The 15,195-nt window shown below is 33.5% G+C and overlaps 2 protein-coding genes across 3 annotated transcripts; one reads left to right on the forward strand and one right to left on the reverse strand.

The window, feature by feature from the left end:
- Positions 1-473: 473 nt before the first annotated feature.
- Positions 474-1,253, forward strand: LOC134260484 (uncharacterized). The gene has a single exon (XM_062743031.1). The coding sequence runs from the start codon at positions 474-476 to the stop codon at positions 1,251-1,253; it is 780 nt and encodes a 259-aa protein (XP_062599015.1).
- Positions 1,254-6,133: 4,880 nt separating this feature from the next.
- LOC134260488 (uncharacterized) lies at positions 6,134-13,304 on the reverse strand. Of its 2 annotated transcripts, none has more exons than XM_062743040.1 (16): positions 13,192-13,304; positions 11,350-12,009; positions 11,025-11,238; positions 10,544-10,722; positions 10,097-10,231; positions 9,598-10,018; positions 9,342-9,517; positions 9,023-9,230; positions 8,764-8,948; positions 8,327-8,671; positions 8,112-8,202; positions 7,617-7,771; positions 7,392-7,481; positions 7,201-7,303; positions 6,953-7,116; positions 6,134-6,650 (listed from the first exon to the last, which is right to left on the reverse strand). In XM_062743040.1, the coding sequence occupies exons 2-16, from the start codon at positions 11,989-11,991 to the stop codon at positions 6,600-6,602; spliced, it is 3,159 nt and encodes a 1,052-aa protein (XP_062599024.1). In that variant the 5' UTR covers positions 11,992-12,009; positions 13,192-13,304; the 3' UTR covers positions 6,134-6,599. The 2 variants fall into 2 exon arrangements, with proteins under 2 accessions (XP_062599024.1, XP_062599023.1); XM_062743039.1 differs by having other exon boundaries at positions 8,112-8,205.
- Positions 13,305-15,195: the final 1,891 nt, after the last annotated feature.

Raw genomic sequence — 15,195 nt, forward strand, 5'->3', positions numbered from 1 at the left:
TTTTTCCAGCTCCGCTGTTTTTCCCTTTATTTTGTCCTTTTAATCGTGTGAGATCTTAAAAACAGTTCAAAACTGTCCAGCTGGTTTAATAACAAGTACAAGTAACTTTATTTGAAAGTTGTAAACTTTTGTTGTGAAGAAACAGTGATTTTTCCAACACCTTATGTACCGTGAGTAGCTACTCACAATGTCAACAATGTCAACGCAGAAAGATGGTAAAAAATCAGAGAGTGGGGGAATCGATAAAAAGGCTAAGGGTGACAAGAATACTCCAGACAGAAAGTTGGTGCAATTGAACCTCCAGTCAATTCCTGTCAATTCCTGCTTCAATTAAAAATACGGTAGTGTCAGGAAAAAATGCCGCAAAAAAACAAAGAAGTAGCAGTTCTGATTACGAGTCAACAAGTGGTGTCAATAGTGCATTGGGTGATCTTAGTCTTATACAAGAAGGCATATCGGAGATAAAACGAATTATGGTCAGTAAAGATGATGTAAAAGGAATGGTTACTTCAATCGTTACCGAATTAAAGGGTGAACTAAAAAATGAAATCCTCGCTGAAGTCAAAGAGTCACTCATACCTGAAGTTAAACAGAGCGTGACGGAGCAGGTAAAGAAAGAATTCGGGGAAAAGATAGACAAAAAAACAAAGGAGTTTCAAGATCAGACTAAAGATATCTCAGAGGGGTTTAATTTAGAGTTTGAAACACTGAAAGAAAAGTTTCACGAGCAAGCAAAAGAACTCAGGGCCCTAAAAGAACATTTGAAACGCTATCAATATTTGACTGAAACAGCAGTTACTTTAGCAAACAGCAATCAGCAGTATTCGCAAAAGGACAATATTAAGTTCACCAAATGGAATGAGCAAGAAAACGAAAATCTGCGTGCAGAGCTCTGTGCAATCTTGAAGGAGACAGTCAACGTTGATCTACAACCAACAGATATACTGGCCATACACAGAGTCCCAGGATCGGGTGGTAATGTCGGACCACGGCCAGTCATCGCCAAATTTAGAAATACCGAGACGAAAGTGATGGTCATAAAGAATCGCTCAAATGCGGAGTTGAAGAAGCGCTTTGTGATGCACGATCACGTAACTCCTATGAATGCCAAACTTATAAAAGACTTGAACGAGGACGAGCGTATTAAAAGTGCTTGGTACTTTAATGGCAAAGTGTTTGCGTTGGACTACGATGGAGACAGACACCGATTTGACATCCTGGACAGTGTGTCTGACAAACTTAAACACAAATAGCACGATTTATGCATAAACAGCTGGAGCACGAAAAACTTTTAAGATCGGGATCGGGAAGCAGTAAACTTTGTGATCGGGATTGATTGAAGCGAGAGAATGCGAAAGTGTGTGACATGGTATGTGTGTGAAGATTATCCACTTTTCTTTTGTTTTGTTGCTTATTTCTCCAAAAACTATATACTTCAATCGTCATCCGCTTTTTTGTCTAAGTATTATTCTTTTATTTTGTATCAGATTTAATGTCAGATAATATAAAAGTTGTTACAGTGAACTGTCAGGGCCTTGCAACACCATCAAAACGACTAGATGTTTTAAATTTTTACAGAAAAAAAGGATATTCAATTATATGTCTGCAAGATACTCATTTTACTACAGAAATTGAACCATATGTTGAAGCACAGTGGGGTTTCAAATGTATATTTAATTCTTTTAAATCTAATGCAAGAGGGGTTGCTATAATGTTTAATAATAATTTTGAATTTGAAATACACAGTATAAAATGGGATAATAGTGGGAATATGCTGGCATTAGACATTACAATTGAAGATAATAGAACTACTATCATAAACATATATGGTCCTAATTCTGATAATCCAGAATTTTATGATATAGTTAGAGAAACTTTTCTTGAATTTGATAATGAATATCTGTTACTTTGTGGTGACTTTAATCTTGCTTTAAACCCTTCTTTAGATACTTTCAATTATCGTAGTGTCAGTAACCCAAAAGCACGTGAGAAACTATTAGAGATTATGGAAGATATTCAGTTAATTGACTACTATAGAATTTTAAACCCAGACAAAAAAATATATACCTGGTTGAAAAAAAATCCATTAAAACAAGGTCGCCTTGACTATATTCTTATTTCAGAAAGTCTTTCAAATTTGGTTGAAAACTTTGTTATTAAACCTGGTTACAGGTCTGACCATTCTTCAGTTATAATGGAATTAAAATTTAATTCTTTTGAAAGAGGGCGAGGTCTATGGAAATTCAATAACAGCTTATTAACAGATAAAACATATGTTGGAAAAGTAAAAGAAACTATAGAAAAGGTAGTTGCCCAATATTTACATGTTCCAAATAATGACGGTAATCAATGTAATGTTCAAATTGACGACAGTCTGTTTTTTGAAGTTCTTTTGATGGAAATTCGAGGGGTTACTATTTCTTATTCATCTTTCAGAAAAAAAGAAAGACAAAATTCAGAAAAATTATTACTAGAGGAAATTGAACATTTAGAAACAATGACAGAAATTAATTTTGAACTTTTAGAAGAAAAAAAGCTGAGTCTTGAAAATTTGAGAAAAGAAAAATTGCAGGGGCATATCATAAGATCACGAGCTCGATGGATTGAAGAAGGGGAAAAACCGACAAAGTATTTTTGTAATTTAGAAGCCAGGAATTTTTTAAATAAAACTATTAAAAAGGTAGAAGTAGAGAGTGAGGGTACAATATATAATCAGGCAGAGATCTTAAATCATGTGAAATTATTCTATAAGAATTTATATACAAGTTCAGATTCTGAGCTCTTTGATATTAATTTAGAAGAAATTATTCAAGGACAAGATGTCCCAAAGTTAGATAAGCATACATCTGAGAAACTTGAGTGTGATATTAATGAAAAGGAAGTAGCAGAAGTGCTTAAAAATATGAAAAATAACAAATCTCCAGGTAGTGATGGTTACACGGTTGAATTTTTTAAATTCTTTTGGAATGATTTAAAGGCTTATTTACTTAAGGCAATTAAATGTATTTTTATAAATAACGAGCTCCCAATATCACAAAGATTAGGTATAATTTCATGTATTCCAAAAGGTGATAAACCTAGACAGTTTCTAAAAAATTGGCGCCCAATAACACTTCTAAATGTTTTATATAAAATAATATCAGGATGTCTCGCACAAAGAATTAAAACAACATTAGATCATTTAATATCAGATACTCAATCAGGATTTATGAAAGGGAGGTATATAGGTGAAAATACAAGATTCATGTATGACTTAATCCACTACACAGATTCCAAAAGCATCCCAGGTCTATTAGTTTTGATTGACTTCGAAAAAGCCTTTGATTCAATTTCATGGACATTTACATATAAAGTTTTGAAGTATTTTGGTTTTGGTTCAAAGATTATAAATTGGGTCAAGATTCTAAATTTTAATTTTAAAGCTTCTATTTTACAAAGTGGATTTTTATCTGATCAGTTTGATATACAAAGAGGTTGCAGACAAGGTGACCCTGTTTCTCCATATTTATTTATTCTATGTGCAGAAATTCTGGCAATTCTAATTAAACAGAATAAGGACGTTAAAGGTATTGTGGTAGATAATAAAGAACATAAATTATCTCAGTATGCTGATGACACTTTTCTTGCTTTAGATGGTTCACAAAAATCCCTTTTTGCTGCTCTTGATACCATTGATTTTTATTCAAAACTTTCAGGATTGAAAATTAACATATCAAAAACTAAAATAGTGTGGATTGGATCAAAAAAGTATTCAAAAGAAGTTTTCCATCACACAAGGTGGAAACTAGAATGGGGAACTACAACTTTCAACTTACTAGGAATTCAGTTCTCAGTTCATCTTAAAGAAACTGTTGATATTAATTATGACTTACAACTACCTAAAATAAGAGCTTTGATTAAACAATGGAAGCGAAGAATCCTAACTCCAATTGGTCGCATAACCGTTGTTAAGACGCTTATCCTACCTAAGCTTAATCATTTATTTATTTCTTTGCCATCTCCTAGAAAACAGCTTTTAGTTGATTTGCAAAAAGATATTTTTGAATTTATATGGAAGTCCAAATCTGATAAGATAAAGCGATCCCTTGTCACACAAGACTATCTTTCTGGAGGTTTAAAAATGGTCAACTTAGACATTTTTATAATTGCTTTAAAATCTTCTTGGATGAAAAGGTTAACTCAAAAACAAAAGCCATGGATGGATTTCTTTTTTGCATTAAATGGAAAAGATGTTATTGAGAAGTTATTTCATTTTGGGGATCTGTTTATTTCAGAGCATTTACTTCCTAAAAACAATTTTTTCTGGCAAGATGTATTAAAATCATGGCTGGAAGTCATGAAGTGTTTAAATAATTGTAAACATGTAAAAAGTAATTTTTTAAATATCCCAGTGTGGTACAATTCTAATATCTTGGTTGGCAAACGGTCTGTTTTTATCAAAAATTGGTATGAGAAGGGTATCAGAGTAATAGGAGATTTTTTAGATAGCGAAGGAAAATTTTTATGCTTTGATTCTTTACAAAAAAGATTTTGCCTCTCACAAACGGATACAAATAAGCAGATTATGCAATATAATAGTGTTCTTACTGCAGTATCAAAATATTTGAAATGTATGTCTATTGACAACCACTTATTCACAAAATCTTACAATACACTTATGCCCTTTTATTATGAATTGTTGTTACAGTCAGAAAAATGCACTAAGCCAATTTACTCCATATTAAACACAAATAATGTTAAACCTACATCTATATCAAAATGGATTTCCATTTTGAGTGTCTATGGGCAGTGTAATTTTGAAATACATGATGTTTTTAAAGTTTGTTTTAAAGTAACAAGTGATACAGCTGTTCAATGGCTGCAGTTTAGAATACTGCATAGGATTCTTCCTGTAGGTTACTATCTTAAAAAGATTAATATAAAAACTACTGATTTGTGTACCTTTTGTAAGAATGAAAGTGAAACAATCCAACATGTATTTTTATTTTGTAATAATATTTTGGCATTGTGGAGTAGTCTTAGCCAACATATATATAGAGCTACTTCAAAAAGGGTCGGATTTAACATTAATAATGTTATATTAGGAGAGATTCCTTTGTCAAAAAATAATAGAGCTGTGAATTTTATTATATTATACACTAAACAATATATCTTTACTTGTTTGATGCAGAAGAAAATGCCAAATCTCAGTGCACTCTTATGTCATCTAAAAATCAAATATAATGTTGAAAAATTTGTTTCAATCCAAAAGAATAAAATTGTGTATTTTAATTATATATGGTCTACATGGAAACCTGTTTTTGAGGAGTGACAGTTCAGATGGCATTGATCACTATTGTTGCTGTCTTTTCTTTTCTTTTTTATCTGCATATTGATAAAAGAAATAAGTATAATTCAAATAATTTATGCACAATGTTATAAGGTGTTGGAGGAAATAGTGACGAATTGAATTTACATTTATTATCTTTTTTTTATCTCTATTTTTTAATATTATCTATAGATGGATAGTGGATAGTGTGAAAGGGTGAGTGTGTTTGTGTGTAAGGCATAAATGTAAATATGTTCATCTATCTCTTTGTTTATTATGAGAAAAAATATAAATAAAAAAAAAAAAAAAAAAAAACTGAGCTATCGATCTGGCCACCGGCGATCGAACCCGGCTGACCGCCACATTCCGCCCTCCTTAAAGTTCTTTAACCCTCCAAAGACCCCAACCCAGGCTTATCCCAGGCAGGTCTCTCACCTGTCAATTCCAGGGCATGGCACGGCACCAAATGTAACGGGAGTGGAGAAAATGCAGCGGACCAGACAGGGATTCGAACGAGACTTACCCAATATAGGAGGAGGTGGAAAGACTGTAACAGGATATTTTATACCAACAAAGAGATTCGAACCAAACTGGTAAATTGAATGTTTTAATAAAGAAGAAAATGAGCAGGACAAAGATAAGTAAATGTGAAAATTAGGTATTCTCTTGGAAGATTTTTAACATTAAAATGTGTACTATTACAGAGCTTTGCAGAAGTTTGCCTCTTTCGTGGAACGTAGCAGCGTTGTTATAATTATTGATATCACAAAGTAGTTTAACCAAAAAAAAAAACCCGAAGAATTTTGGTTTTTCATAACCTTTATTTGAAAAAAAAAATCAAGTCTACATTAAGTACTATGAAAGAACAATGTTTAAAAATCTTTAATTTTGATACACAAATTATATTAGCTCTAGACCAATGATTCTTAAGTCTGCATATGGTCATTGCAATATATAAAGTGATTTATTTCACAGTTTTGTTCTAAGAACTTGGAATTTGGTTCATTTCGAAAAATTTTCCCACAATTTTCGAAATTATTTAGGTTATGTGGGAAAAAATAAGTAATTAACCCATCACCAAGTCTATTAAAAAGCACACACACGCAAAGTAAAAGAAATACAAAATTTGTCTTGTTTACATGTTTGAAGAAGAAATAATCACATATGAAATCGAACTTCATTACCATAACGTTTCTCAATTAAAGGTTATCATTTTGAGTTCACATTTCAAATTGTTCACACCAAAATCGTTAGTTCATCAGCTGATCAGAGTTCTGTAGCTCACACGGCCTCAGTAACTACTTAATTCCATTGGCATACTAAAGTAGGGTTGGTTGTATACCTAAAGAATTCAATTTGACATTTTACTACAGTTAATTCCAGCATTATACATACACAGTCTAAGTAATACAAAGAAAAAGTTATTTACTTTGCTTTATCGAAAATGTTTATTATCTTGCCATTTAAGATTAAAACTATTCAATGGAATGTCTTAGTAACTTGTGTATAATATTCATTGCATACTATTGTTAAAAAGTATTTGATTTTCGAATATTCCATCATTTTTGTCAAATGATAAGCTTTAAAAGCATTATTACTAGACAAAATGTTTTCACATCTTCATTTTCTACGCCTATTTCATACTTGTCCTCCGCAGGCTCCACTTCCGTACATTGTCGGCGTGCGCATGTTCCTACGAAGAGCCCGGAGCTCTTCTTTTGTGCGCATGCTTCTTTCGTTCAAGGTGTCAAAATTGGATTTCATGCTTGATAGAAAAGTTCCATAGCTTTCCTCTGCTACCGATAACTCTAAATTAATCATAATGTACATTATTTTTTAATACTCTTGTATGTTTTTTAAATGAAGTAAAATAGTGTGTATTAGTTTGATACCCTTTTCAAAAGCACTAATGCTCGGTTCGTAGTCGTTTTCTTCATATGAATCTGTATATGCCCAATTTTCTTGGTGTTTCTCAGTTGCACTATACGTTGACACCTAAATCAAAAATTCAGCATTACTCCGATTAGAATGATTCAAAATATACAAAAAAAATCAAGCAAAATTAATGTGAGCATTGGTGTACCTTATTAGCCCGGTTCTCCAAACTAATGTCTATCCTGGGGATTCTCAGATTGTACTTCATATTCAAACGCCTTTCTGGCACCGGGGATAACTAAAAAGGCAGACAAAACAATGAATTAAATCTACCACATATACCGAATTGTACGTTAAGCTATACCCTTGTAAATGAATTTGGTCTCTTCAATGCCGAATGATGTAAATTTACAAGCATTTGGAGAATGCAGACCTTTGACTCTTGTTTCTTGTTTAATGGTAAGCCCATATCAAAGCGTAGACGACGGATTTCCTGTTTTAACTCCAAACTTTTAGCACTGATGGCCAAGAAGTTAGACTTGCATTGATCAAGGAACTCTCCATATTGATTTTCCATCTCTAGTTCTTCTGAAAGTTTTAAAAATAGAAATTCATTTCATGCTTGTTAATTACAGCAAAAAAGTTAAAAATGTAAGCATGTTTTATACAAAATATAAAACAAATGTTTAAGATGAAGTCATCGAATAGTGTTACAATCTCTGGAACACAGTTTAAACAAAACAAATAATCAACAGGGCAAACATGCGAATAGGGATCAGCTGCCTCGGAGGAATAAGCATCCCTTGTGAATTGGTCACAACCGCCGTAAATTTTATGTATTGAACAGATAAACGAAGAACTTCTTAGTAAAATTTAGATTAAAACGTATGCTGTAACAACTGTATAAAATATCAGATGAAATACGAACCATCTTGAATAAAATCTTCCTCGTCCCCTTCGAATTCCTCCTTGTCATAATTAACTGGGGAATAGTTTGGTGTCCTTTGGAGTATTGGCATCTTCTGGAAAAAAAGACCATGAATTATTTTAATATACGTAATTTTGAACTATTTTATCTTTAATCTGCTTTGGATTTTTGTTTATAGCAATTGAAAGAATGTAAAGAAACAACTGCAGTCCTACTAGAACTGGAGACTTCCTCTCAAGATGTTTTGGAATTGTAATCTTGGTTGGAGTGTAGTAATTTTGTACGGGTTCCTCGTCACCGCTTTCGTACCCCGGTGAATACATGGACCGGGGGGTGTACGCCGGTGAGACCTCCTCCTCCTGTCTCCTAGGTGTGGCCAGTGAGGTAACAGAAGGTATGTTGATGTCTGTGTATGGAGATCGGGAAGAGGTAGGACGACTTTTTATGCTATACCCCGTGGATCTTCCACTGGCCAAAGTATTGTATGCCGAATCATAAGACTCATTCAAAGTGTCGGGCTTCCACTTTATGTCGCTTAATTCATTATCCAGTCCGACTAACTGAAAAAGAAAGAGGGGGAAAGTTTCATAGAAGATAAAAAAAGGGTTATCTCAAGAAGTAAATATGTATTAAGTTCAAATATTTAACTTACGTCGTCTTTAGAATTAGATACGTAGTGAGAATTTTCCCACAAGTCCAAGTGTGATGAAGAATTAGTCATTTGTTCACGTGCTTCCTGTAGATTCCTCTTTGATCGAGTACACCTTTGTTTCAGGCTTTCACACTCAGCATGTAACTTTCTCAGGGAGTCGCCGTGCCTTTTCTCCAGAACTGATTCTGCGAGGAAACATACATGTACAATACAAATGGAACCACAGATTAGATAGCCTCTCATATTGATTTCAATTTACCTTCATCATCTGACGCTAGAGATCCAACGTCTAAGTTCAGAGCCAACTCATTCCACCTTGTTCCTGCAGTGATTGGCTTGCCTGTCAATCTTGGAGTGGAAGTCTGATATTTCATTGGAAGTACAGGCGACCGTGACGTGTCATTAAATGACGAAGTTACAGGGAGGGTTTTAACCTCACTATCCACCATATCCTGACAAAGTGGCATCTACAAATACGGTATAACATGACTACTGATTTTACGTAATGAATAAGATTATTTGAAAAAAAAAACCATTTCTATTTTCAATACAACATTCAATTAAAATTATCATCTTACAGTTTGATATATCTTTAAGTTTTCAGAAAACAGCTGCTCGCAACTGTCAAATCTTGACCTGAGTCGCTGAATATCTTGCTTTAAATTTTCCGTTTTTCTCATGAGATCATTTGATTGCTGCTCACACATACGCAGGTAGTGCCCATGTTGTCTTTCACAGAGAATACTCCCAGCGTCTGAAAGAAGATACCTCCAAATATTACTTGAACATGTAAGTTATATGATTTCTGCAAACCTAAGCACGATATTCACCTACCTTTTCCTGTTATATGGGTGTCTACCAAAGCTTTCTCTGAATCCTTTATGCATTTTTCATATTTGGCATAATCTATTTTAAAAACAGCTGTAGGAATTCGAGTATTTCCCAGAAAGTTATTCTCTTTATAAGCCGATGATGTGTCCTCCTTTTCATTTCCAGAACTGGAAATGGAGCTGTCTACTGGAAAGGACTTTGGCTTGATATCATCAGTTGATGATTTCAATGAGATTCCCTGGTCATACTTCCGAGGAATTGGGTCCAGTGTCCAGTCATTAGCCACATGCAGGTTTCTCCTGAACATGTTGCTGATCGAGGAAAGACCATTAGAGAATTTCTTTCTGTTCATCTGGCTTTGAGCATACGTCACAAAGGTGGGACGGGCTGGAGGTAGCACTCGCTCCTGTCTGTAACATGTTGGCTGAGAAAACACAAATGGCGGTGATTAAAGCTGTGATTTGAAATTCATAGACTGAATAAAGAAACATCAAACAAGTACCTTGATGAATGCAGGGTCCAGACTTACTCCAGGACTCTTGGTGATATGGAAATCTTCATAAGGTAGGTATATTTTACGTACATCATCATCCAAATCATTGTCGATAAATTTCCTCATCATTTCAATCTCTCTCAGCTAAAAGGGTATTTACATGTTTATTATTTAACAAAAGATTCTCTCTTGCTGATATTTTTGAGAACAATTCAAGGAGTTATGATTGAAATCTAGAAATGTTTTTTAAGACATTTGTTTGCCAAAGAATGTTTTACAAATATGCAGAGACTAAGAGACACCATGACTTATAAAATATGTGGTCTGGTACCAATTAATTTTCCTTTAATATTCCTGTTAGATTTGAATTTTTTCGAGCAGTAGAAATTTTCAAAAATATGATTTTAATTATTTTTTATGAATTAAAATTTAATTGTTGGTGACAAGTGTAATCACCTCTTGTCTAAGGACTTCCTCTGGTTGAGCTTTACTTTCAGGAACTGTCCAGGAGCCTCCCATTCGTAGACGAACATTACTCAGTTCCTTCCCTACAGTTAGACATTTTTCACTGAGGTAGTCAAATTTCTCCTTCATCCTCCTGAGAAGTGTTCCATATTCCTTTTCTTCGTCTTCATCTGCTCAAAATTTGAATGTTTTCGATTTGCTACATTTTTCATCTAGTAGAAGGTTTAATAACTAGAAGGGCATTAGAACTATAAATCTAACTATTTTCAGTTGGTAAACTTGTAGACTAGAAAAAAGGAATAATGTTATGTGCAAAACACATATGTGCAAAACTTTTTAATAAAAAGATTGATTTAAACGATTTAAAAAAGAATAGGTCTTTTCAAAGTGGTATCTGAACCCTGAACCGTCTCTTTGAGCTAACAGTTTAGTATAAAATACTACTCTACACAGAAGACATGATAAGACTCACCGTCAAAATCGCTATCTCCCAAATCTACGGAACTGTCGTCCTCATTTTTGGGGATCTGACTTTCAGCTTGTACTAGCGGGTCTTGTTCACCAATATCGTCTGGTAGGTCCTCTACGTCAGAACCACACACGGAGACGTCAGACCTTGTGGAGTCATCTCTCTGATACTCCAGCTGACGAAGTATTTCTCTCTTATCCTCTGATATCGGAGGAACCTAATTCACAACCAAAACCAACAATTACTGTGAGTTTTATATAGATTTCTCAACTATACCAGAAACTATCACATCGTTTCTCTTGGTTTAGGAATGAATACCATCGCCTACCTGATTATCCTGATCAAACCTCTCCAGAATCCTTTTGGCCTCCTCGTCATTGGGTTCATTGTTGTCGATTCTTTGAATACTCTCCACTATGTCGTTATAATAATCATCTCCATGTCTCTTACTCATGTCATGGAGGACTTTGGTGAGGTCACTGGACAAAGAGGTGAACTCTTCTTCTGACAATGTCGCCTCTTCTCTCCTGTCTACAAGCTTTCTGTTGGCATCCCGAATCTGCTGAATGTTTCTAAGTTCGTTTTCTTCTAAAGCAACCGATCTTTCAAGAATGCACGTTGATATGTTGATAGTGAAACAGTCAGGGTCAATGTCGTTGTTAGCTTGGTAACAACAACTGCATTCTGCTTGTGATGCTCGCTCGCAATCTTCGTCCGTCTTCTGGAACAGTCGATTCCATTCTGCCAGGGTCAGGATGGACGAGGAGTTCCTGAATCCTTGATCACACTTGCAGCACTCCTTGGTTTTTTTGGAGTGGAAGAAGCCATGTCGGTGCAGATTAAGGAGCTGTTCTAAAGACGTGTTGAGGCGGGCGGTGACAGTCTTGACAGTCTTAATGAGAACCTGGGATGCTACATGGAGAAGAGATGACACCAGAAGAAAGTTCAACGACTCTTTAGACCTCGGCATTTCTTAACTTTGATAATGCTGAAAGTATAAACAACTCGCTGAAAGTATATACAACTCGCTGTCAAATTCTTTAGACATTTCTAGAATTAATCAAAGTCCAAATTGGCGTTTGCATGTCGTTTAGGCCTTAATGGAACTGACGAATTGCATATAACTAGTTATAAATTATGTAGATTTGTTAGTCGGGTAATGTACAACAGCTTTAAGTATTTGTTAAACTGTTTGATTAAATCCCAATGTGCACGACATAAGGTCAGGCTTTATTTCAATCTGGAACCGTATCAAAAACCTCAGATATTTGGGTTTGCCGATTAAATGATCAGCTAAAATTCCAGAATGAAGAATTTCACTTAATTTTGAATTACACATTCAATTTCAGTTAAATTAAATAATGTTAACATGCATAAATTCTAATGGCTTTATGTGTCTAAATTTCACATTAATTTCTGAAATAAATCGCAATTAAAAAAAATGATTTGATTGGGCTTTACTCGATTTTATCGTTGTTATATTATCAATTCTATAAATAATTGTGATTTATGTACGGGTCTTGCAATGAAATTTTATCTCCGTTTAATTCAGTGTCAGATCGATCGGGCTTCATCGTTCTATATATGTATTTAAATTTCAAACTGTTAAAAAGTGTTTACAGTATAATAGTGTACTACAAATTAGCAGGGAGCTCTAAATACCTGAGGGTCTAGGCACGACTTGTCGGATCAAAGACTTAGACAAATATTTTCTGTATTAATAAGAATTAAAACAGCTTTATTGACTAAAGTTTAGCCAGATTATGATATCAGATTAAAAGTGAGATGAAACAATATGGTAAAAATTATTAATTAACCTTCAATCAATGTGAAGACAAATACTCCAATTATTACAGAATGTATTGCTAATATCCATGAGAGATATTTACTTTTTCACAAATATGATTTGCGTGTAAATAAATTTATTATTGAGAAATGCTTTCCCCTTTCCGAATTCACTAACTTTGCAAATAATATTAAAATGATACCGTGTAACTGTGTAACGATACCGTTCATTTGATAGAAAGCAGTAATTTGGGATGAATAGTAATACTTTCGATTTAATTTCTTTTTAATTTTAAATTTCAAAAAGTTTAATTTCTTAAACTTTCAGCTGTATAATCGAGGTAGCTATTGCATCAATAGTAAGCATAGTAATAAGATGTCAAACCTTCACATATTGTTAGTCCATATTCCAACGTGGGCCTTCAAGCTCCAGGCCCATGACGAAAGTGAGGTAGGCAATTTATTTTTGGCAGTCGGGCTCAGTGATCATAAAGAACAAAACAAGTCTCAAAGACGGTTAACCTATTAAGCGGAGCATTGACTGTTAATAAAAAAGACTACGTAAGTCGCCGGGATTTGGCAGTATATCAAAAACTGCCGAGTGTCGATAGCATAATTAATTATTTTTAAAATGATTTCTAATCATCTTAAAATCTAACCGAACTCAAATAAAAATGTTCAATCAGGCTCGAAATGCTTATTATTGTGAAAGAATAGATGCATGGTTTAGTTTCTTATGTAATTTTTAGATTATAACGTGCTAACCATCGTCAATAATTGAACCATTATCAGCATTACGATATTGAGTAATTTGAAGCTTAAAGTACATTCAATACAAAGATTTTGTTTATCTTGTACACATACATTCTCATCTTGTACATATATATCGTCTACGAAAAGTGACAAAGCCTCTTAAATTCTATCAAAACTACAGCAGAAGGATATACCCTCAAAAATGCGGGGCAACCCTGCCCCTTCCCCTGCACTTTATACGGGCTTGCAATTTAAATAATTGAAGAAATTTGTGCAAAAATTTAAACATAAACATTTGATCATTGCATCTGACTTTGATGTTTGAACGATTAAAGAGTATATGCACAACGAGGACATTTTTATAAGCATTTGACAGGAATCTGGGTGCACTTTAAAAGTGAATATTTCGTTCAATTGCATGACACATGAAATTCTGGCATTCAATTGATATATCAAATTCATATGGAAAGGGAAATATTTTTTCCAAAGGATGTTTTGATTTGCTTGAAATAACTTGAAAAAAGGATAATACGAGTCATGTGCTATGAATTGTTACATTTATAAACACATTAAAGAATCTCTTGGTCATTTCTCCGCGATGTTGAAAGGTCATATTTGTACATTTTAATTTAACGAAAAAAAAAATCCATTTAATGTAAAATATAAATAATTTTTTTAAAAATAAAATAATTAAAAACAAGGAGACCCAGAGACCATAAGAATAAACTTTTTCTATATAAAAACAATGCGGTGCTTCATTGTCATTTTAAAATCCACATATTAGTTGCATATGTGCGTCTTCCACCCCAAACACTCATTAGGCCATTAATCGAGAAGTTTTTATTTCTCTTCTTAGAGAGTTTTAACTTGTTTTAATTCAATAAATTACGTTGTTTTCAGTTTATTTTCATTTTTTTTTAAAATCTACAATAGAAAATTTCTTTAGTTGCACCGAGAACAAAAGAATTTCTTTCCTAATCTTTGAGTTTCACAGACCTATACCCTAGTCGGTTAAAGAACTTTAAAGCTTATGCTTCTTTATTAAATATATATAGTCCGACTTTAAAAAAATGTTCTTTCTTACTCTATCATTTTATAGGTGCATATTCTTACGCGGTATTACTATGTTATACGTAACTATCAGGTTTTAGGTAAGCGGGCTTAAATATTACAAATTGACATTATGTATTATATTAATGTAAATGTAACGCTTTCTATTGTAAAATCTATCCAATTATGGTCAACCGACCTGTGAACATTTCAACTATAAAATAATGTTTCATGCACACAATTCCTGCGGATAACAAGCCAAAAAAAAACGTCAAGATATTATAAGCGAACAAAAAGAAAGATGTAAGTTTATCAAATGTTAAACTGCAGTTAATTTGGGCATGGTTTCTGATTAATGCTTGAAATAGTTTTAATATTTATGATCTTCTGAAATATCTATATAAATGTAAATACCAAGTATCTACATTTTACAATATGAATCAACGAAAGAGACTATGTATATCTTACTTAGTCAGTAAAATCTAAATTGTAATCAAGTTGACCAGTGAGAAGATCAATATAAAAAAAGTTTAACCTCTTCCAGTCCGGGTTAGAATGATAAAATTGCCTGCTACAGTTCGAGCAC

Source organism: Saccostrea cucullata, unplaced genomic scaffold, assembly GCF_032062105.1.
Source record: "Saccostrea cucullata isolate Sc308-1 unplaced genomic scaffold, CSIRO_AGI_Scuc_v1 ctg1290, whole genome shotgun sequence".
NCBI lineage: Eukaryota > Metazoa > Mollusca > Bivalvia > Ostreida > Ostreidae > Saccostrea > Saccostrea cuccullata.

Excerpts from the sequence above, each read along its gene's own strand:
- LOC134260484 (XM_062743031.1), top strand. The coding sequence starts at position 474 with ATGGTCAGTAAAGATGATGTAAAAGGAATGGTTACTTCAATCGTTACC.
- LOC134260488 (XM_062743039.1), bottom strand. The coding sequence starts at position 11,991 with ATGCCGAGGTCTAAAGAGTCGTTGAACTTTCTTCTGGTGTCATCTCTT. Across the intron at positions 8,949-9,022 it reads TCTAGCGTCAGATGATGAAG|AATCAGTTCTGGAGAAAAGG; the intron begins GTAAATTGAAAT and ends GTTTCCTCGCAG. Across the intron at positions 8,672-8,763 it reads TATCTAATTCTAAAGACGAC|TTAGTCGGACTGGATAATGA; the intron begins GTAAGTTAAATA and ends TTTCTTTTTCAG.